This window comes from Macrobrachium nipponense, chromosome 1 (assembly GCF_015104395.2).
Source record: "Macrobrachium nipponense isolate FS-2020 chromosome 1, ASM1510439v2, whole genome shotgun sequence".
NCBI classification, from domain to species: domain Eukaryota; kingdom Metazoa; phylum Arthropoda; class Malacostraca; order Decapoda; family Palaemonidae; genus Macrobrachium; species Macrobrachium nipponense.
The window spans coordinates 139211889-139235994 of NC_087200.1; the positions used below are offsets into that span (position 1 = coordinate 139211889).

The following is a 24106-nucleotide window of genomic DNA, read 5'->3' on the forward strand; positions in this document are numbered from 1 at the left end:
GGGTTACTAATCAACTGAGGACATCACACGATGAGCCCATACACATCGCGATCTTCGATGTCGGGTGTAAAATCGGGAACCCTAACCTAGCAATGTCGGGTTGCCGGATGATCGTGCTATCACTAGACTCCACCCACTTTTGGCAGCGGGATAACGCCATACACACACCGATTTACTTGCGGCACCGCTATCGTAAGCGATAATCGTTGCGTGTATGGCGGCCTAAATAGAAATTTTCTTCCCATACATTAATTCCCTTTCGGCATAATATTGGTTCCCGTGCCATTATACCGCTCCATATGGTCGGTTCCTTCTAATTAATTTGGGTACCATTCCTTAGAACTTGTATTTGGGAATTATACCCTCTTGATTCGTTTGTAAACGGTATTCAACATACAGAGGTCTTAGCTTCTCGATCGCTAAATATTTGAGGACACTTTTTCCACTGAAAACCTGTAAAGCCAAGATAGGGATGATATGAAGTTCCACGCCAACATCCGTTGTAATATTGCTTGTATTTCTTCGTACAATTGTATTTATTTGTATACCAAGATAGTGTATGGCACGGGCTTAAAAAGCCCTGGGTTTTACCTATAATTATTTTAATAATTCGCCATAGTTCACAGAAAGAAGGTTACTGAAAAACGTCATATCCACCAAATCACTTTATTGGCGTCGAGATGACTGGGGCATTCACCCTCATGATCCAAGACCACAAGGGCTACATTAGTCCAGTCCTGAAATCTAGTTCGTGTAACTCAAAGGAAAATATATATATGTATATTTATTCATATATCTAAGCAATAAATATAACCAAAATATGACTAATAATCATAACTGATGATTGTGTTGGTTAGATTAAAAAAGATTTTTTTTTGTACCAGAGAGCAAATAGAAAACCAAGGGTAGCTTATTTTGTAGCATTTGGAGAAGAAAATAATGCTAATCTAATGTACAGAAACGACATGGAACAGAACTACACACACTCGCTGATGTCCCTGCAAAGTTTTATTTATTTACTTTTTTCTTTTTTGTTTACAGCGTTTCCTAGGGGTATGAACATGTGAATCCTCTTGCGTTAATTTCTTAGTTTTGCAGACTATAGAAAGAGAGATGATTATTTTTTTCCGTTGGAAATTTTGTGACAATTTTATTTGACAGTTTTCTTGTTAATGCGAGCATTTTAAGATCTTTCCTCCATTCTGTTATTAACTTTAGAAACGTACTCTCTGCCATAATAACATTTGATGAAAGTTTTTTTTCCATTTTATATCTATTTTATTAAAAGTTCCCATGAAGACGAAAGAATTTTCCCAGTTCCACAGATTTCATTCTTTTCATGGACACTTGATCTCATATCTGGGTAACAACATAATATATATTTATATATTTATATATATCAATATAATTTACCTTAATTCTATCACAACACTATCCATTATGATCTACATAGGAGAGAGACAAGAGGGAGGCAAGGAGGGAGGGAGGGAAGGGAGAAGGTTGAGGGAAGGGAGTGGAGATGGGGTAGGAAAGCGAATACATCGAAATCCATTGGCTGAGCGAGACTTCCAACCGAAGAACTTGATTGGCTGAGAGAAGCCTTCTTGGGAGGCTGGATCCAAGAAGGCTTCTTATATTTGGAGGAGGAGGAGGAGGGCAATACCAGCCAAGAGGTTCGGGGGACCGGTCTTCGCTTCCAGTCAATGAATAGAAAGGCGGGTTTTAATTTTTTTGTGATTCTTTTTTTTTATTTTGTTTTCGGCCTTTTTTTGTTCATTTTGGAGATTCGTTTTTGTAGAGAAAATAAAGCGGACAGTTAGAGGTCATGGAGTAGTACATTTACCGTACTCAGTTACAAAACCTTTTTTGTTCATTTATCATTTACTGTGAATCGAAAGCAGAGGCTTCCGTGGAACTTTTATGTTTATAAGGTTTGCCATGCCAATTCGATACTTTTGGAAATTTTAAACATAATAATGCATTAGGGTAATTGGTTTAATGTTAATATTAAAGATTGTGTAACTGAGTGTGACTTGGTGGACGTCTGCATGTTACACAACGTTACAGTGTTAATTACCACTTATACACAATTGTAGTTTATTATATATATATATTCCTATATACTCATATTTTGGAAACATTGAAAGAAAATATATATCATATATAATTATCCTCTGACACCTGTAAGTATAATATATACGTCCAATAAAAAGCCATCCATTATCCTTAGGGCCAAGCATAAATTCACTTAGGATCAAGCTAGTGAATATATAGTTTAATTTTAATTGATTTAGTCAATTTAGTGTCCCTGTACCAAAGAAAGTAAACATAGGCGACAAACGAAGATCCGTCGAAGAGGAACCACCATCGATATACCGGGAATCCTTGGTGTATCTCTTCTTCCTGTATTCTGTTACTTCATGAAATCAATTTCCCCCGTTACCATTGTTGGTCACTCAGCAAAGGTTCACAGCAACACCACCTTCCTGGAAGGATTACTTCGACCAGTTGTGGTGTCTGGTGAGTCAGTGGAGTGTGGAAAAGGGAGTAAGTGTTGATGGGGTGAGTTAGTTGGGCAACTGAATTGTTTACATGGGTTTCTGGGAGTGTAAATGAGGATTATAAGGTTGAGTGAGGGGAAATGGGGGAGCCCAGACGGATTATTATTATGATCTGTTGCAGAGAAATAAGTGATTCCCATTGGGCTTCCCCCACATAGTTTTTTGTATTATTTTTATTTTTTCTTCAATGAAAATTTTGAAATCCATGTAGTCTCGCCGGGTCGTCATCAAAGGGTTGTTGGCTATTGGGGAAGGGCTTTCAGGATGGCGTGCACTTCTTCAGCTACTGCCATTAACACGAACTCGAACTGCGCCTTGCTCTTCACCATATGCGGCCGTTGGTCCCGTATGTGCTCCAGAGTTGCTGCGATATCGATCTCTTTCGCTCCTTTAGCCATGCGGTTCAACACCATATCGATCAAGCAGTAGGTGCCAGTTCGACCGATGCCGTCGCTGTATCAAGGAAGAAAAGGGAAAAATGAATATGGGTTTGAATCCTTAAATACCATTCTTAGGAGGTAACAGGTTAAACAGTTGAAAAAAAGGGAAGACCAATATACTGCATTGTTAACATATATATATATAAATATATATATATATATAAATATAGTATATATATACATATATATGCATGTATATACGTATATGCATGTATATATATATATATATATATATATATATATATGCATGTATATACACATATATATATATACTATATATGTATATGATGTATATTACAATACATATACATACATATGTATATATCAGATCGATATATATGCAGGTATTATACATTATATATACAGATATGTATAGTATGTTGTATATGATGTACATACATACATATATGTATATATATGTATGTATATGCATGTATATACATACATCATATGTATACATATATTATATATATGTATAATGCATGTATATACATACATATATGTATATATATGTATAAGCATGTATATATATGCATATATATACATATATGTGTATAATATATTAATATACTTTATATTTTATAATATATATATATATAAATATATATAGTATATATCATATATGTAATATATAATGTATTATATTGCATGTATTACATAAAATTATATGTATATATATTTATAAGCATGTATAATATATGCATTAATGATATACATTTATCTGTGTATAATATATAATATTAGCTTTATATATATACTATATATATAGTATATATATATCTATATATATATTATATATATATATATATATATATATATATTAATATATATATATATATATATTATATAATGATGCATGTATCTCCTCTGCTACAATGTAACGGCTTATTGTAGACATGCGACCTCTAAAGAAATCTAAAGAAAAAATATATTATGCATTTGATTGTTAATCTTGATTTCCGGTAAAATCAAAAGATGATATGGAGTAAGAAATTAAGTATTAAATAGTAGGAATAAAGACTTTGGAGTTATTAGTAATAGTTCGTTTCTACTGTTGGATTCTAGAATCTCCTTTTTGCAAGGAACTGTTATTTAATCATCACTTCCCCAGGCTGGATAAATTGGTTGCAAGCAACAGTTTTAAAATATTGTTTACTAATCATGTAGGTTATTTTCTCATTTATTTTTTTGCCTCTCTTGGGCCTATGGTGTGTTGAACATTTCGTTTCCCCTTTAAAACAGCCGTGAACATATGTAGGCAGTTATGTTTAAAAGGAAAAAATACAGGTTAACGGAGTGAGCTATTTTACAACCACAAAAGCCATTTGTTCTTTGAATCTCCCCAAATAATTGCTGTTTATTCGAGAGCAGGAACGTAAGCGCTTCACAAAAGGCATGTAGTGCACAGTAGGCATCCTTTTGATGCTCGCGTTGAACTCGGTGCATTCTGAAGTCATGACAAGTGAACAATTTAACCTCTGGCGCTTTCGGAAAGCAAGCCTTATCTTATTAACAAGACTCGCAAACCAGCATTACAAAAGGTGTTTACGTTCGAGAATATATCAACCGGAACCTCCCTTCTGAAGCATAATGTGTCTGTTGTGCTGTGGGGTGTTAGGTTTATTTCTTCGCCTATTAACAATCTTGTACATCCCATCTCATTTTCTATTAGTTCTTGGTTATATTTTATTTGTTGTCTTGCACATGTTAAATAAAATTTTCTGTACAGTCATGTTTATTGCGAAGGAACGACAGTCATTTATTTTTCCAGGACATATGGTAATGTGTGGTAAAGCGGAGGAAAATTTTCTTCTCACAAAAACCTTTCCAACGTTACGAATGGTCAAGAGAATTTTTCGACTTTTGAAGACGCGTTTGTGTAATCCCATTCGTTTTGATCTCTCGCTCCCCCTTTTCCCGTAAGTTTCCACGGCAACCGCAAGTCATAACAAACGTGGGTGGGATAACCCAAACCTTTTAATCTTATCCACAGCAACGGAATGCTAGGAATATCTGCAAGCGGCGTCAAGTCCGCTTTCCGACATATTACAACGGAGCTCAAGTGTTTAGATTCGTTGCGTATAACTGTGTATGCTATTGAACATGATCGACTCCGATTGATATATTCAAGTTCTTTTAACATTAATAATGTGGATTAATCACGACCCTAAACTTCTTAACATTACGGAAGTTATACAAATGGAAGAGGTCAACAGTTGGTAAAAGTTGTTTAAAGCAAATAAGGCTGAGGTGCACCCTCGAAACGGCCGGCACTGAAACACAGAAGTTAGGAAAGTTCTGAAGCAGAGACTAAGGCAAAGTCCAAAGCCTACATAACTTGGTTACAACTCTAACAGCGTCTTCATGCAACCAAATTTACCGCAGACACCCTCATCATCTGGGCAAATGCTAAATTTACATTGCCAATGCCATGAATCATTTGGAAACCTAAGGAATAAAAGCTTTGGTAAATATTGAAAACGCAGTGTTTTGTGTATCATTGAAGTCCAGTAACAAGGTCCAAGGCCCAGGCCAAGTAGGATGTCACTATGAATTAAATGGTCCTTGTCTTCTTTCGGGTTTACTTCTTTTCCCATATTTCTTTGTTCATGCAACAAAGAATACTTTGCATCAAATATTCTTTTGCAAAGTTCTGGTGTTGTGTGTGATTGATTAACTGATTAGTTCTTGCTGGCGTCGCAACGAGGGGGTTATTGATGCCGAATTTTACAGAATAGTAAAATCTTAGGGAAGAAAGTAATAAGAATAATTACTGTGACTTGAGAGAAAAAAATATGTTTACGCATGCATATATATACACACATAATATTATAAGCTTCATCATGACCAAATTAATCTAAATTTTGTCAAGAAAACCTGCTTCTTGAAGGAAACTAAAAAGGTTATCCTTACTAAAATCTCACCCTAAAATTGCAGTCAGTTTAAAATCAGTTCTTCCAACTTCATTAAAATGACGGTTCCTTACTGACATTAAGCTGGGACATTCTATCAAATGTTTTGCTGTGAGGGGAACAGGACAATCCTCACTAAATGGTTGAGGGACATTGTTTATTTAAAAACCATGAGTAATCCGTGTGTGGCCGATCCGTAACCTACATAGAGCAGTCTCTTTTCGACGGTCTTCAAACATATAAAAGCCAGGGCTTGATTGCATCAGTAAGTTCTCACATTTTACTATTGCTCTCTGTTGTCCAATAAAATTGCCAAACCCATTCTATTGTCTTTTTAATTTCATTATAGCGCTGAATAATCCATTTGGATTCCAGTGTTTGGCTTCAAGCCTAAATTTCATATTCCATTCCATTCATATTCCATTCCACAGGGTGTACTAGATTAAAAGATGTCAAAGCTTCCTAGGCATTCTTGGAATCACAAAAAATAGAAAATTTATGTCGTTCTAAAGTAACAATTTTCTTTATTGCAGTTAAAATGCTAAAACGTTCAGCAGTAAAGATAGAAGCAGAACTTGGTAGTGCACCACAAATATTACTGTCAGGATATACCACTCCAAACCACCTATTGTAGGCTAAGGATTCAGGAGTTCTCTGTATGTGGTACCAATATTCCCACGGGGTAAATTTCCTTATCAAATCTAGGGACAGTTCACCCGCATCCACTAATAAACTAGATATTGGGGAGGATCTAAAGGCTCCTGTTGCAATTCTAATTCCCCAATGGTGAACAGCATTCAAAGTATCTAATCTTCTTGTAGTAGCTGATGAGTAAATTTCTGACCCATATGCCAATTTTGAAGGAACGCTTTATAAACATGTAACACGTGCTCTCTATCAGCTACCCAATTGTTATGACTTAAGACTTTCAAAAAATCTAATGCCTTCATGCATTTGACTTTGAGGCTTCTGACATGAGCTTCGCACATTAACTTGCTATCAAAGATGAGGCCTAAAAACTTTGTTTCCTGTACACATGTAAGTTTCTGTCCATTTCAAAAGATCTGGGTCTGGATGAACGCCTCTGTTGCGGCAGAAAGGCATAACAACAGTTTTGGCAGAGGAAAATTAAAAACCATGCTCAGCTGCCCAACTGTTAACTTTATTTACTACCAACTGAAGTTTTCGCTCTGCAACAGACATTTTAGATGCAGCACACGAAATAGATTAATTATCAACGAATATTGTTGACATTACATCTTTTGGAATATTCAAGGCTATCCCAGTTATAGCCCAGGCAAACAGAGTGACACTTATGACACTTCCCTGTGGTACTCCTTCCTCTTGTTATTTCAAATTAGACAAAGCACTACCAACCCTGACATCAAAATAAAGTTAAAAAAAAAAAAAAAAAAAAACTTTTCACTAAAGTGGTAGTTCACCACGCAGACCAATTTCATGCAAGACTTTCATAATTCCATGCCTCCAGGTAGTATCATAAGCCTATTCTAGGTCAAAGAAAACCGCTACATAATGCTGCTTGGAAGCAAATTCCTGACAAATTGCTTCTCCAAACGTATCAATACATCTGTGCAAGAGTGCATACGGCGAAAGCCACACTGAGATGATGATATAATCTTCTTTGATTCTAAAAACCATATGAATCTAAAATTTACCATTTTTTCCATAAGTTTACATAAACAGATTGTTAAAGCTATTGGTCTATACCTTGTAGGTACAGATGAATCTTTCCCAGGTTTGACAAAGGGTAAAACTGTCGCTATTTCCCAAACACTATGGTAATCACTCTCTTTAAAAATTTTAATAATACTTAAAATGGAATATTTAGTTTCCTTTGAGGTATTCTTGATCATTTCATATGAAACTTCATCAGGTCCAGATGCAGTATTTTTACTGTTACCAAGAGCACATAAAAATTCCTCCATGGTAAAAGGCATATCTTATGATTCAGATTTAAAAGAAGTAAAATCATATGTTTCAGACTCTTGCTAACATTCTCTCCCTGTAGAATGGAGAATTTTCATCCCTGCTTGATATCTTTGCAGAATGTTCAGCAAAAACATTGCTTATAGCTTTTGAGTCAGCTATAAAGTCACCATTGACTTTTAAAACAAGGAGGGGACTAGGGTTATACTTTTCTGCTATTTTTTTAATAACTGCCCATGTCTTGGTTATAGATGTTTTCCAGGTAGTTATCGACATAAAAAGTCACATGGTTCTCGTCTAGCATGTTTTATTTGCCATGTGAATTTGGCTCGAGCCTTTTTAAAGGAGATCAAGCAGCATTCACAGTAATGTCTTCTGTACCTAGTCAAAGCTGCTCTCATGGCCTTATGTCATATTTTGCACTAAACATTCCACCATGGGAGAGGTTTCCGATGCAATTTTCCACTAGTTTTTAGGATCGTCATTTCCTGCTGCAAACATAAAAATCATTGTTAAATAGAACACTGATTCACATATTGTTGGTATACCTTTTGCATCTAGTTCAATATAACTAAGTTTCTGGAAAAGGGGCCAATTTGCTTTATTTTACACCACCTAGGTATTCTGTATACTGGCTCATATTTCTCAGTTCTGATGACAATTGGGAAATGATCACTACTGTACAGATCGTCCAACACCTCCCAGTTGAAGTCTATGACTGTATCAGAACTGGTGATAGATAAGTCAATACATGAAAATGTACCAGTCTGAATGAGGAAATGGGTGGGTTTTTCAATATTCAAAGGTTCATGTCTGAATTTCCTATTGATGATAAAAAAAGGTTGCCTCTTGATTTGTTAAATGTCACCTCAAAGTTCATGTCAACCATTAAAGTCTCGCAATAAAAGAAATGGTCGAGGTAGCTGTTCATACAAGTTGTTGTTAACTGTCGTTCAAGTATTGGGTTATTAGGAGGGAGATTCAAAGAACAAATTGTGTATGTAATTTTTAAGTGAATTTTAAGAGGTGGAGCTTGTAAGTGAGTTTGCAACGGTATATTTGAGTGTGTAATGTCTCGTCTTACAAGAACACTTCCCCCAAATTTCCCTGTAAAGGGAATTGGGGGTGGAATGCAAAATACTCTTTAGGAGTAAGCGTTTTATTGTTGCTTAACACAGTCTCTTGTAAAGCTAAACATACTGGGTTATGGGTATTTATCAAACGTAATAGCTCTTCATATTTAGCGAGAAGTCCCTGGTAGTTCCATTATAATACAGCAGAGAAAGTATCTATTTTCTAGAGGACGATCCTCTGTTCGAAAACTTTGTTTTGCTTTTTCTTTGTGGATGATATTTGAGTTTTGTGACGGACTTTTGGTATAGTTCCATACGTTGGTGAAGTACTTTGTGGGTCATCTGAATTTACCAAGTGATTACTTGTAATGGTATTTGAAGCAGCAATATCTTTAGTAGTATCTTCGGCCCTTGTAGTATCTGGTTTATCATTTTAAGCTAGTATAGTTTTATTGTCTAAACCAAGCTGATCTGAGTGTGACATCTTGTCTGCTTAGGTTCTACATTTGTTGCTGCTGTGTTGTAAGATGAGATCGTAGGAAATGACCGATTACTTTCCATTAATTCAGATGTTCTATGAGGGTCAGCTGAACCATAAGATGATGAGTGTTTACTAATTTTTTGTTCTGACTCAACCTTTTCTGCGGATGTGTCTTCTTTCCCAAGGTACTTGACATTGTTACATGCTCTTCACTTAAAGTCCTCTTGTTGACAATGGTCCCAGCATCCAGTGTTTGTTTTTCAAAGACATATTTGATACTTGATTTATGTGTAGCATTATGGTCTCCCCCACAATTAGGGCAGCATGGAGTAAGCTCACAATTCCCATGCTCTCTTCTTCCACAGTTAAAGCATATAGCTGGTTCATTCCTTTTTCCTTTACAATAAAAAAATCAAAGGCGAGTATTAAAGTAGGTGTTGGATGTAATATATTCCCAGTATTTTTTTCTTGATTCGTCTCACATCAACAACCTTCTAATCAGTAAATCCTTTTCAGAGAGTGTCCTCAGAATAACGTAGAAGTTTAGTACTGTACACTACTCCATTAGATTGGTTCGTTGTTTTATGAGGAGTGCATTTTGCCGTCTTCCTTTTACAGCATTAAATAGATTGTAATTTTCTACTTTCATCTGGTGATGAAACTTCTATAATCAACCTTCCTTCACCCTGAGAGGCTATCTTTGGTTCTCTGCCAATGCATTTCACAATATCTGTATGGATATCAAATATATTCACTTCTTTTATGTTTTTGTCAAGGTCAAGAGAAAGATATTTATCATAAGTGTCAGGTTCTTGAGATTAAAGTAAAATTCCAATATGATGATTAACATTCCTATTTCTGATATTAAATCTGCTATTCTTTCCTCTGTCCTGAAGTACATAAGGACTCTTAGTAACAATTAAAGAATCTTTGTTTTCTTTGGAGGAGGTTGGGGGTGGCAAAGGGAGGTCCTAATCCAAGCCTAATGTTGTCAACGGTGCCAAAGAGTCGGGGGTTCCAGGGGACAGTGTACCAGAGACTAATCATGGGAATTTGAAAGATAAAAAAGGGGAAAACACACACATACACTGCTTGGAAAGACTAAGAAGGTATCGTGGACTAGACAAGGTTTGACATTCTCCACCAACGGCACATGTAGAAGTTGCTTCCCCATTGTCTGCCCCCACACCCTGCCCTTTCGGGATGGCACCAATACGCTTGCAGTGGCCCAGGTATAAGCCAATCTACCTGCTGGGAGTTCTGCCGCCACAAATGGGGACCGACTCCCCACTCCAAACGTATTGGTGGGCTTCCGGACAAAATCCAGGAGTCCCATCCGAAAAACCAGCCACCCCTGGATTCCGATGGTCTGGTCCATGAAGATGGTTCCGCCCTCAAGATAGAGATGGGAAAATCCCATCACATTCTCTTAGGTCCAAACCATATAAGGTGGCGACTCACCACCACAACTCCCACAATTAACTCCGAATCCAAACATCCTGCCAACCATCTCCCCTTCCCAGACTCACCCAAGCAGTAAAATTTTGCGAAAGTAGAAATGTTCACGCTGCTTTAGTTTCCTTCAAGAAGCAGGTCTTCTTTACAAAATTTAGGTAAATTTGGTCATGATGTTTGAGTTTGTGTACGTGTTAGTATGTGTTGGTATATATCATTTTAGCTTATGCGTGTGTATGTATGTATGTATTTATGTATGTATGTGTATGTATGTATGTATATATATATATATATATATATATATATATATATGTATGTATGTATGTATGTATGTATGTATTTTGTTTCTCTCAACTCATAGTAATTATTCTTATTCTTATTACTTTCTTCCCTAAGATTGTACTATTCTGTAAAATATGACGTCAATAACTTCATAGTTGCAACGCCAGCAAGAACCAATCAATCAATCAATCGAACTGTAAAGACAATTATCGAAAAAACGCTCTTCAGTCTTTCCCCTTTTATCGTATTAATATTTTTCATCGTGTGTGTGTGTGTGTGTGTGTGTTGTAATGCGGTATTCTTTGCAAAATGTTGTATATATTTGGTTAGATTCTCATACAGATTTTGATTTGAATTACGCACGCATAAAATCAATGTTCCAAGGACCTGTTTTGTACGAGATCCTTTATGTATAAGTGAATGTGCGCGCGTGCGCTCAAGCCTTTGTAATCGCCTGTAAGGAGGCTGTTGGTTGCCATAACAACCGGAATAGCGTCGCCGAGAGTTTGGAGCCCGTGTGTGAAGATTAGAAGGCGTCATCGCTATTCAACTCCCTCATCTTCTCATTCTTACTCGTCATCACTAATTATGAGGACCTCTAACCCTTGGCACTATTCCCTCCTTTGCTTACTTCCCTCCATGACACTGTTCCCCCTCCCGCCACCATATGCCCCCTCTCATCCATAGCGAATACTTTTCAGCTATGTAAGGTAGAGGTGGCTAATTAAAACTAATTTTCTAAGACCAACACTCGTGAACAGGATTTGTAAAGTTTTTTTTTTTTTTCCATTCTTGAACACGAAAATGTTATGTTGAAACGTTCTCTCTCTCTCTCTCTCTCTCGCCAGCCCCACTCTCTCTATCTCTCTCTCTCTCACACACACACACACACACACGCACACACACACACACACACACACACAAACATCACCATCATCATCATTACCTTGTGGTATCTATTCCTTTGGGTATGACGATCCTTTTTATGGTTCATGTGGGGTTGTGAAGTTTCGGAGAATTTAATTAACCCGTGAGTAATTGGGCTGACAATAAAATCATTGTTTGGATTTACGTAGCTCTGTTAAGTAAGTGGTTTATAGAAGACATGAGGGTTAAGGGAGAAAAAATAAGCGGCAGCGCCGAGGTTGCTCAAGAGTGAAAGGCGACTTCGTCAATTACGTGGAAAAGCTTTTGTTGAGTTTAACTCCCTTTCAACTCACAATGAACGCCTTTTTTTTAAAAAGATTACTCAATAATAGACAGAGCAAATTAAGAACAGACTCAACTACGTGCTAAGAGCGGGAAACGTAAGAATAAAAAAAGAAAAAAAAAAAACACGTAGGGAGAGGTCTAATTAACTGGGACTGGATGCTGGGAAGAAGAGAAAAGGCGATATTTTCGACGGTTCTCGATACTGTACTTTCTTTTCCATTTTTTAGGCGCACACTCATATATCAAGAAGTCTACAGCACCGCCATCTCTTTCTGCGACACATTGAAACTATAATAAGACTTCCAAAGCCGCGTCCGCTCCTTTGAAAGGGTCCGATAAACAAGATGAAGAGACTTGCAATTGACACCTGGCTGGATGTTACGTGCGACATATGGGCAAGCGTTCGTTCAAGTGAAAAAGAGATGAAATAGGAAAGTGGGGGAGCAGAAGGATATTTGCTCATTAAGAAAAGGAAGCAAAAATTTTTGAGTCGAAGTCAAAAGACTTAAAAGTGACAATAGTACCGCTGGAAGTATTCGAGGGAGTATGAATGTATATATAACAATTTTGGTTTTGGTTGTAATTTGAGTGTCCTCCACAGTTGGAAAATGTGGTGCCTAAATTTTTACTAAATTTTTAATAGATTTCACCTTCACTATGATGTGAAATCAGACTGAATCCGTCATAGCAGTCGAATTCACTAAAATTTGAAGCAAAAGCTTGTCACGAAATTAAAACAAAAATGTTTAATGTCGTAACATAATGGCTGGCCTTGTCCAAGTGATGTCTTGATAAACTTATCATGTTCAGGTTCGGTAAAATGTGTCTAGGAATTTTTCATTGGAGGGGAACAGGGTAGTATCAAAGTCAGTGGAGTTGGGAACGTCTGGTAAAAAGATACATGCATACTACCAAGGAATAACGCTGGTGTGATAAGAGTCATCAATAAGGCAAACGCTCAATACAAATCTTAAATTTTCTCTATACCTCGTCTATTACAATAGTGAAGACAATTGGAAGAAATATACTTTTAAAACTAACGACGTAGTCCTATTGATATGAAATGAATAACATTTCCACAAGTCAGCGATATCAAAAGCAAGTATATGCTGGAATTGTCCTAGAGATTCTAAATTAAGCATTGCCAAGGATGGTCTGAAGGGACTCATTGAAGGGACTCATATTCCCCCATCCACGCATTTTTGTAAACGAAAAACCTTGTTGTTTTACACATTCAAAAATGTTATGTGCATTTCGGATTATGAAGGTGATAAATAACGACAAAGATATGGTTGCCGAGCTGTGGAAATCGCCATACTTTGCAGGTAATTATAGATGCCTTTCTCTTTCGTAGCTTCGTGTTCAAAAAGATTATTTAAATGATACTATTCAGTTAACCAACTAGAGCATTGATGGAACTTAAGCCAAGCAAGAAAGACGATAAGAGTGTAGTAATTCGTAGTGAATAAACAGAACTAGAAAGGATTTTTTTTCTAATAAGGTAATGTTGAAGAATATATGGCGCATAATCACCCTGTCTTTCGTTAGGTTCCTAGGCTTGCAGTATCTCCTGACACCTGATACAGACATATTATTAATGTTAGTTTTTTTCAGCGACCAAGTTTTAGCATTCTTCTCGTTTCTGTTTGCTTGTAATCTGTCTTCAATTAAGAGTCTACTGGTCAATGGATTTCCTCGAGATTTTAGCACAAATTATTTTTTGCCATTTCCTTTGTTTCCAATTTGTAACAAAAGGGTCATAATACTAATCTGCCTTTCTGAATATTGAAAAGATGAAAAGACAATTGAAAGTTTTTACTTTTCAATTATTTTTTTTTCTTATGGCCAGGGCTAGAAAAGTGCATCGAGTTTCTCATCCCAAAACCTTGCACACTTCAAAAATGGTTGAAAATTAACTTGTCCCCAAATTCGAGGGAACCTTTAAGAACCTAAGACATATAATGATTATTCCCTTTCTTTTCAGACGGAACTGTAATTATCTTTCCCCTCATTGACATTTAATTGGGGAGTTATCAACATGCCACAATAAGAGCTAATTTAATTAACCCCTTTCATAAAAACCTTTTGAAAAGGAAGGAAGATTTTAAAAATACACATGATATATAATTTACAACGAAATTAGTAAGATTTATATCATCAATACCACATTATTTTTTTGTTTGTTACAAACTTTCGAGCGCGCTCACACTCTTACATATATATTATAACAAATATATGCGCTCTCGTCTCTCTCGCCTCTTAATGTGGGGATCAGAACGCAATCCATTAGGGGGTGATAACCCTACCCAAAGATAGGAAGAGTTTTGATACAAGGGTCTGGCGCCAGGTAAAAGCATTAGTCAAGGGGGTAATAGGCATGCTAGTAGTCCCTTTAGATAGCCTTGCCTTGTCCCAAGAACTATCTTCCTGTCCTGTGATCTCCTGGTCTTAATTGTCTTTTCAGGAATGTCAGTACATCCTGGTCACTTCTGGGGGCTGAAGGCCCATAGATGAATAATCACCATTCGAATGACGGAGAGCAGAAGCAGTCCCGAGTGAGTCCTCCCTCATTTTTTATCCATGCATAAAGTTTGCCTGCTGAGTCCCAGTCCTCAGGCCGTATCTTTTGTCTTGGCTGTTACAAGCAGCCCCAGCATTGTTAACTTGAAGACCCATTGGAGCAACTACATGGTTGCTATATTGCCCATGACAATTTTGGAGAGGCCGGTAAGTCTGGAATTAGCAAATAAGTGCCAGCGAGTGTGTTTCTCTCACCAAGTCTCTCATTTTCTTTTCAAGATTTCATCTCCCAAAATAAAATCCCTTTGCTTCATACTGTAGCATGTGTGTTCGCCATATGAATTAAGTCGATTAATGAAATAATCCTTTACTCAGTGACCTTGAGTAAATCATTCCTGCATTGTGATAGCTCATTACAACTGAGAGAATCTTTTATGTACATATTCTTAGCTGGGAAATCTGTTTCCAGAGACGTGTTATCCTGTCCCTTGTGTTCTGCCACCGATCATTCCTGTGAGAAGTTACCTTGGAAGATAATTGATTCAAAAGTGCTACAAGTAAACCCTGCTTATGAAACAGAGAACCATGAGCCATGGGGTCATTCTTTCATCCTAAAAGTCAGTTAACTGTAAACTTTGTTGTAAGGTACTTGTTGTACTTATTTTGTGGGATTGCATACTAGTCAGGATTTATTTTACTTGTTTGAACTGTGTGAAATAAAGTAATTTACTATAATAACATGCTTTCCTGGCGACCTTCCCTTTGTTTTAAATATAATCGGAAGGAAAGTCCTCTCTTTTCTACATTTGCTTCCATATTCATCTAGTCAAAGCCCACTAAACATGTAACAATAAATATATATATATATATATATATATATATATATATATATAACATATATATATATATATATATATATATATATATATATATATATATATATACATGTAATAAAGATATATGCCACGAAGGAAAATAAACGATGGAGTATCCGCGAGACCTTTCGACGTTAAACGTCTTTTACTAAGCAGAAACTGACATTCATGAGGAAAAAGACAATACAAGAAGATTCGTATAACTGACAGATAGGGATTATAAAGACATTAGTACCTAGAATCTGACACACCTGGAAGATGACTAACCTTCCCAAACAAGCATAAACAATGGGTTCAATTAAAAGTTTAAGACAATCGTCTCAGATGCAAGGACAATACAATTAAAGGATTATAGGTGACTGCTATTCAGAATTTTGGTAAACAAAACCATATTCACAATACATATTCACAATACATGTCATACATACATTACAACGAAGATAACTCTAAGGCAACTTATTTTTATTTAAGTCTGCAATTATATCTTTGAGGTCATTCTTGGATATGGTTGATCTTTCTTTATAACAAGTCGACCTTCTGCTTTAATTATGGCATCATCCCTAAGCAAATTTGTAAAATATTGTGATCTTCGTCAAAATCATGTTGACATGATTAAAGGTATTGTTTACGGAGCTGCCAACGTTAAGCATGAAAGTAACTTCCCTGCTCGCTATAAGAAAAGTTTGACCGATCTCAAAAAGGACAATACTATCAACATTATAAAAGCTGATAAGTCATATAGTATATTAATTTTAGATAAAGCTGACTACATATCACGTATGCAAGCCCTACTGGATGATGATGTGACTTTAAAAAACTAACAAAAAATCCCCTTGATCAAGTCATAAAAAACTTCAATAGCACAGTGGAAAATAACCTTAAAGGTAAAACAGAACTACTAGGCAAATTGTCAGTCAAATCTCCTTCACTACCTTACTTGTATGGATTAGTCAAAACGCACAAAGAAAATAACCCTATGCAGCCTATTATCAGTACTGTTGGTTCAATTTCATATAAACTTTCGATATATATCACTAAGATCTTGTCCCCGTTACTTGGAACCATCTCCGATTCTCATATATATATAATTCTCTTGATTTAGTTGATAAATTAAACAAAATTGCTCTTTGCCTTTCTGATAGATTTGTTAGTTTTGATGTATGTTCTCTTTTTATTACAGTCCCTATAGACTCTATTTTAGAATATCTTAGTAATGAACTAACTCAGTATGAATTACCTCTACCTATAAGTCACATTATTTCACTCACGAGTTTGTGCATTTGTGAATGTAAGTTTATGTTCAATCGTGAATTTTATCAACAAATATTTGGCATGGCAATGGGAAATCCTTTATCACCACTACTCTCAAACTTGTACATGGAATTCTTTGAAAAATGCTACTTACCTAATATCATTTATATTCCTGTAAAGTGGTATCGTTATGTTGCTGATATTTTAGCTGTTCTGCCTGTCAGTATTGATGTAAATGATTTACTCTCTAAATTAAATAACCAGGTACCATCGATTAAGTTTACTCTAGAATTAGAAAAAGACAATTGCCTCCCTTTCTTAGATGTTTTGATACATAGACAACCATTTCAATGTAAATTCAGTATTTATAGGAAACTGACCAACAACTTAACTTATGTTCATTTCTTCTCAGGCCACCATCTTAACATAAAAATATCAATTTTTTCTTCTATGTTTTTACGAGCATTGCACATTGTCAGTTCACAATATTTGGATCAAGAAATTGAATACATAAGAAAAATAGGGAAAGATTTATGCTATCCTACACATATATTAGATATTTGTTGTAATAAAGCCCACAAAAAGTTTTATAGTGTAAGTAACACGCAGAAAGAAAATTCTAAGAACATTCTCAGTTTGTCCTATTTTAACGGATTTGAAACCATTAAATCATTGTTAAAAGCTATTAATGTCAACCTTGTTTTTTTCCTATAATATCACACTAAAAGGAATGTTAATAAAAAATGGCCCCAGAGAAAGCAACAACATAATATATAAATTTCCATGTATGGATTGTCCCTCATTTTATCTCGGACAGTCTAGCAAGGGCCTAGAAGTAAGGCTAAGCCAGCATAAATATTCTGAAAAAACTGGGCAAACATCTAATGCAATATTCATTCATTTAAGTGAAAACAACCACCGAATAAATTGGTTCGGTAGTTCAGTGATTGCAAGGTCAAGAGATGTCTTATCACGAAATCTTTTAGAATCTGCTTTAATACAACTTACTTTTCATTGTAATTTCAGTGTTAGTCGTGGCCTTTTTCATTTAGACCCTTGTATTTGTAACATGTTTAAGAATGACCTCAAAGATATAATTACAGACTTAAATAAAAATTAGTTGCCTTAGAGTTATTTTCGTTATAATGTATGTCTGACATCTATTGTGAATATGTATTGTGAATATGGTTTTGTTTACTAAAGTTCTGAATAGCTGTCACCTATAATCCTTTAATTGTATTGTCATTGTATCTGAGATGATTGTCTTAAACTTATAATTGCACCCATTGTTTATGCTTGTTTGGGAAGGTTAGTCATCTTCCAGGTGTGTCGGATTCTAGGTACTAATCTCTTTATAATCCCTATCTGTCAGTTATACGAATCTTCTTGTACTGTCTTTTTCCTCATGTATGTCAGTTTCTGCTTAGTAAAGGACGTTTAACGTCGAAAGGTCTCGCGGATACTCCATCGTTTATTTTCCTTCGTGGCATATATCTTTACTTTATGGATTTATCACGTTCCTAACTTTCGTGATTCAGTTATACATATATATATATATATATATATATATATTAGAATGATATATATATAATATATATATATATATGTATGTATGTATATATTATATCTATTATATATATATATATATATATATATATATATTTATATATATATCTATATATATATATGTATATATATATATATATATATATATATAATATATATATATAATATATATATATAATATATATATATATATATATAATATATATGTTTACATATTTTCCATTCACCTCTCCCGCTAATTTTTGGAGGGGACAGAAAGCCGTTAGGACATAAGGGCAGGTCAGCATAGGAAATAGGCTGCTGAGTGGACCATTAATAGGCCTAACTCCAAGATCTATTTTCCTATGACTCTTTCACTGGTTGTATTGGCTTCTTCCAGACAATGCCGAAGCCCTGTGCTACCGAAATGTCACCCTGACTTCAGGTCACGAACCTTCTCTGACTTCTGCCTGAACAGCCAAACAGTGCAGACGGGCCCATAATCCCTCAAACTGGAGCTCTTTGTCTGCTTCCTACACTGGTCCGCACCCATCTTCAAAAATCAAGCTGAGTGCACACCACTACAAGGTATGTCCAGAAGTTTCAAATTCAACCAGCCCCTGTTTCTCTCAGTATATTTATCTCAATTTTTTTTTCAATATTTCAATTTTCCAGTCTTAATGAACTCCTTTGTGAAGCCACCTAGCATGCATATTTTCCTTGTGACCTGTTCCAAGTTATATTTAGAGTCCTGATATAGTAATGAAAGTTTTTCCACCAAAGTGAATGTGTTAATCAATTGAATGATGAATTCCTCCATCCTGAGTAATTAACTTCATGTGAGAGAAAGTATTTGTATGGTTAGAGTAACCCTGGAACTCTATTCTAGGTTTTCCTGCAGTCCTTGTGTTCCATGTTTCTCGCACTTTGCCCCTCGACTAGGTTCCTTCACGTGGTGAGGAGTTAAGGGATCCTGCCTTCACTCTTGTGAAGACTAGATTCGTACGGAATGCCTATGAAACTTTTGGGGTTAACGGCCGTGGACATTTCCACTATCGTCTAATTTAACTGCTTAGGCCAGTCTGAGAAGGAATTGTTGGTTGGGAAAGGTTTGGATTTGAAGCTAATAGTTGTGGTGGTTGAGTCACCACCTGATATGGTTTGTACCTGAGAGGTAGTAATGGGATTTTCCCATTACTGTGTTGAGGGTGGAACCATCTCCAGGGATTGGCCCATCGGAATTCGGGGGAGAGGGGGGGGGGGGGGGGGCCTCGTTTTTTGGGGTTGAGACTCCTGGATTTTGTCCAGAAGCCCACCACCCACCAATACATTTGGGATGGGGAGCTGATTCCCATTAGTGGGGACAAAACTCCCAGCAGGCAGACTGGCTTATAACTGCACCACCGTAAATGTACTGGTGCTATCCCAAAAGGATAGGGTATGGGGTGAACCATTGGGAGTAAACTCTCACTTGTGCCATGGGTGGAGAATGCGAATACCTGAATGATGCACAATACTTTCTTGATATAACCAAGTAGTAATACTTGTATGTAGTATACATGCATATGAGTATATGTATGTGTGTGTGTATACAAGAGCATACATGTGTGTGTGTGTGTGTGTGTGTGGATGTGTGTTTTTTTTCTACCCTAAATATGGATTTGGACTACATACCTACGTCCCCTGGGGAACTGGACTCACTGGCACCATTAGCGACTTCTAGCTCGAACAAAGACCATTCTTTAAACCCCCCAGATAGAGTAAAGCAGTTGAAAATTTTACATGCGGAATATATTCCACTACAATGTAACTATGAGGATATCTCGAACTCTTTGAATATGTTTGGTGGTATAGCTGAGATTTGTATGAACTTTCATGATACATAGTGAAAATGGGAAGCTTGGGTAACGTTTGGTAAACATGAAGATGCTTTTTAAGCAACTTGTAAAATAGATACTTTGAAGATATGTAACTCATTAGTTTAATGAGCCTTGACAGATAAACCTCCAAGAAACCTAGATATTTATAAACCAGCAGGATGAAAGCCAATAGACTCTTACAGTAGTACCATTGGCAAAATAAGAATCCTCCAACCTCCTAAATGGCTGGTAGCAAAAGCCAAGGAAGAGAGTTTTAACTATTATAAATTTAGTAGATACTTTCAGCAAAAAGTAGGTGGCATAATGTGTGGGGATATTACTAGATTTAGGAAGAGCTCTGTGCTAATTCATACAAAATCTAAAACTCATTCACAGATGTTAACAATGATGAAACTTGAAAACAATGATGTAATACAGAAAATTAGTCCTCACCTAAATTTTAGCTAAGGAAGTGCTGTTTTTGATAAAAACTTATACAAGTTTACTAAAGCAGAAATTTTAGATATGTGCCCACCAACTGTATGGAAGTAAAAAAGGTCCCAAATGGCAATATGATAATTTTTACTTTTGAAGACAGTAATATACCCTCTCTTATAATAACAGAAAATGAAATGGTGCGAGTTAGACTTTTTCATCCAAAAGCACCACAATGTTCTAATTTTTTCAAATTTCGACATACATCAAAATTTTGTAAAAATAATAAGATATGTGATAATTGCTCTGCTCTAGAACATGCCCCACGCTTAGATATACCTAAAGGTATTAATTGTCAGGTAGACCACAAATCAGTTGATAAAATATGTGAGGAATTTAAACTTGAAACAGCAGCAGTTAATAAAGCCTATGTAGAGCATATCAGTATTAGACATGCAAAACGACTCCTGGGAAGAGCCAAGAGTTTTTCTAAAGCTCCCACTACCACAAGGGCCCCACTTCAGTCTGTTACACCTTCCTCATCCTCAATGAAGGATGCTTCTGTCCCTGTGGTCCAACATTCCACCACTAGGGCTCCACTCCATTCTGTTGCTCCTTCTTCATCTTCAATAAAGGATGCTTCCACTCCAATGCCCAACCTAGTAAGGTTAGAACACAAACTAAAAAAGGCAGATATTCTGCTTCTAGATTATAAAAACATTCCATGTTATAAACCGGATATCTCCCTTAAACCTCCCTCTACTCCTACTTTTGTATTACCTCAGGCAGAATCTCTGTCTGATTTAATGGAATCAGAGGAAAAAAAACAAATGAAGAGAAAAAGAACACCCTCATCCTCTCCTCCATTAACTCCAAACAAGCGTGCAAACTTAGATGATAGACATGATAAAATAAAATTCAATGAGCTAGCTGTTGAAGAAAAACACCTGTTATCCAAATCTTACAAGCAAAGCTTCCCAGCCACTAAGCATACAAAAACGACCTTGAATAGAGGACTATCCTCCATAAAATAGACACCTCTTCAATTTTACAATGGAATTGTCAGGGACTTCAAGCAACATATGCGGTGCTTAAAGTCATACTATTGTTGTATGTTTACAAGAAATAGTGCTTGATGTCCACACACCCTGCCCAAGAGACTATATATCATATAGAACACAACATAATTTGGACATGGGAAGACATGGATGTTGTCTTATATATATTTGCAGGGATCTTTATTTCCCAATCTCACTAAATACACCTTTACAGGCTGCCGAGTTCAAATTCACCCCAGACAAAAGTGGGGAAGATAAAGTTCCCTTTATCTTTCCCACAAACAATCCAATCACTCAAGAAGAGCTAATTGGTTTACTTCATCAGCTTCCTCGGCCATTTCTTCTCATGGGGGACCTTAATGGCAGACATCCTTTATGGGGAGTGTGACATCAAATCATAAAGGGAATATTATAGCTTCCATAATAGAAAATGAAGATTTAGGACTTCTAAATACTGGAGAATCCACTCATTATCATTTCCAGACAAGTAGGTAGTCTCACTCTTAGACCTTACAATTTCTAGTTCTAATTGCATGATGGATTTCAGATGGAAGACGAATGATGACTAGCAAAGCAGTGACCATGCTCCCATAATAATAAATTCCATTAATGACCTACCAGTTCAAAGATCTCCACGGTGGAATATTGAAAAGCAGATTGGAGCAAATTTAAAGAGCTGAGCGAAATAGAAAGTTATGCAAATGTCTTCCCAACAGCAGTTGATGCAATTGATTTATTAAATGGGACATTCCATACAGCAGGCATACATTCTTTGCCAAAAACTACAGGTCTTTTTAGACGACGCCCAGTACCATGGTGGTCTGAAGAGCTCACACTGTTATACCCAGTCACAAGAACATCACTTATATGTTATCATGGACACCGAACCACTGAGTGGTTTGAAAGGTGACCTTCCATTCCCATTGATAAAATTATTCAAGGGAAGTTCCACTCTTATTCCATTTATTTAATTACATGTGGAGTTCGGTGTAGGCCCCTCAGGCCCAGCTATTTCAAAACTCTAAATTATAGTCATCCAAACTGACCCCACACGTAAGAGTGGCGAATCTTGCCAGTATCCCAGCAATTAGTAGAATAAGCAACCGCTTTGTACTAGGCTGGGAAAGAGATGAACTAGGAATGGCATAATTCATAAAATAATCCGTGAAATAATTCTTGAAATTAATTTTCTTGCAAGGCTTAAACTATAAAACGCAAAGGGGCAGGACGGAACTAAGGACAACCAGGTAAGGAGTATTAACAGTGTTTGGACGCTAGGGACAGATTCAAGAAGTGGTTAAAAGTGATTTGAGCAGCTGTAACGCCATGGTGCCAAAAGTTTCATCTTAGTAACACACAAATATCTGGCCACGAAATAACATGCTGGTAGTGATGTAGGTGCCAGTTAGGAAATAGAAAGGTCTTTGCCAGGGAATTCATTGAATGTGTTAGCTACAAACAGTTAGATGAGGGTGTTGTTCAGAAACAATTACAGCGAAGGAAGTCTCCAGTTCCTTTGTCACTGAAGTATTAGTAGAAATGTGTTATTAGTATTCGATTTAAGAACAATACCATGTGATTAGTAACTTTTTAACTTTCAGTCTGGCTTGTCTGCACTGTGCATGTGTGAGTCGTACCTGCCAGCTGCAAGTAAGACTACCAGTTAAACTTTTATAACAATTTAAGCAAGGTAAAAGCATTACTGATGTTTTGAGTTAAAGAATTTGAGCCTGCATATAAGCACCAATCGTTTTGTTGGAAGATTTAGTGTTCTTTGCTTTGAATTATACATTAGTGGTTGAGTCAAATCTTTAAGCATAAGAGAGAACTGTTTTTCAAGGTCACTTGCCCTCTCACTCACTTTCCCTCTCCGTTCCACTTCGCATCATTCACTCACTGAGTGAAAACTCATTCCTTTTTGCCCCTAACGTAACCTCTTAAGCGTGAGTATTTTTATAATAAATGTAAAGTCCTTACCACCATAATGGGAGCTGGGTAAATTACATAAAAAGAAGTAACTTACAGTAATTGTTCAAGGCTAATGTATCATATTAAATTGAAGTTATGTGAATAAAGCAAAATTTGTCATATACAAATCCACTCTGAGAAAGAGAGAAACCCATTAATGCATACAACCAAGAGGAATAACTTTCATTAATAATAAAAAAATAAATTTCTTTTTCTCGTGCCTTACATTAAC

General features: G+C 36.2%; 1 protein-coding gene and 1 long non-coding RNA gene across 7 annotated transcripts in view; one reads left to right on the forward strand and one right to left on the reverse strand.

Moving 5' to 3' along the window:
• Positions 1 to 652: 652 nt before the first annotated feature.
• The window catches only part of LOC135219683 (receptor-type tyrosine-protein phosphatase N2-like), a 303910-nt gene continuing 280456 nt past the window's right edge, over positions 653 to 24106 (reverse strand). For all 6 annotated transcript variants that reach the window (XM_064256633.1, XM_064256637.1, XM_064256636.1 and 3 more), the window contains one exon: positions 653 to 3014. In XM_064256633.1, coding sequence (XP_064112703.1) covers positions 2804 to 3014 — 211 coding nt within the window. In that variant the 3' untranslated portion in view covers positions 653 to 2803. The remainder of the gene's footprint in view (positions 3015 to 24106) is intronic.
• LOC135219685 (uncharacterized) lies at positions 14455 to 19756 on the forward strand. The gene is made up of 3 exons (XR_010315491.1): positions 14455 to 15090; positions 15353 to 15500; positions 18955 to 19756. It is a non-coding gene; the product is annotated as an uncharacterized LOC135219685 (long non-coding RNA).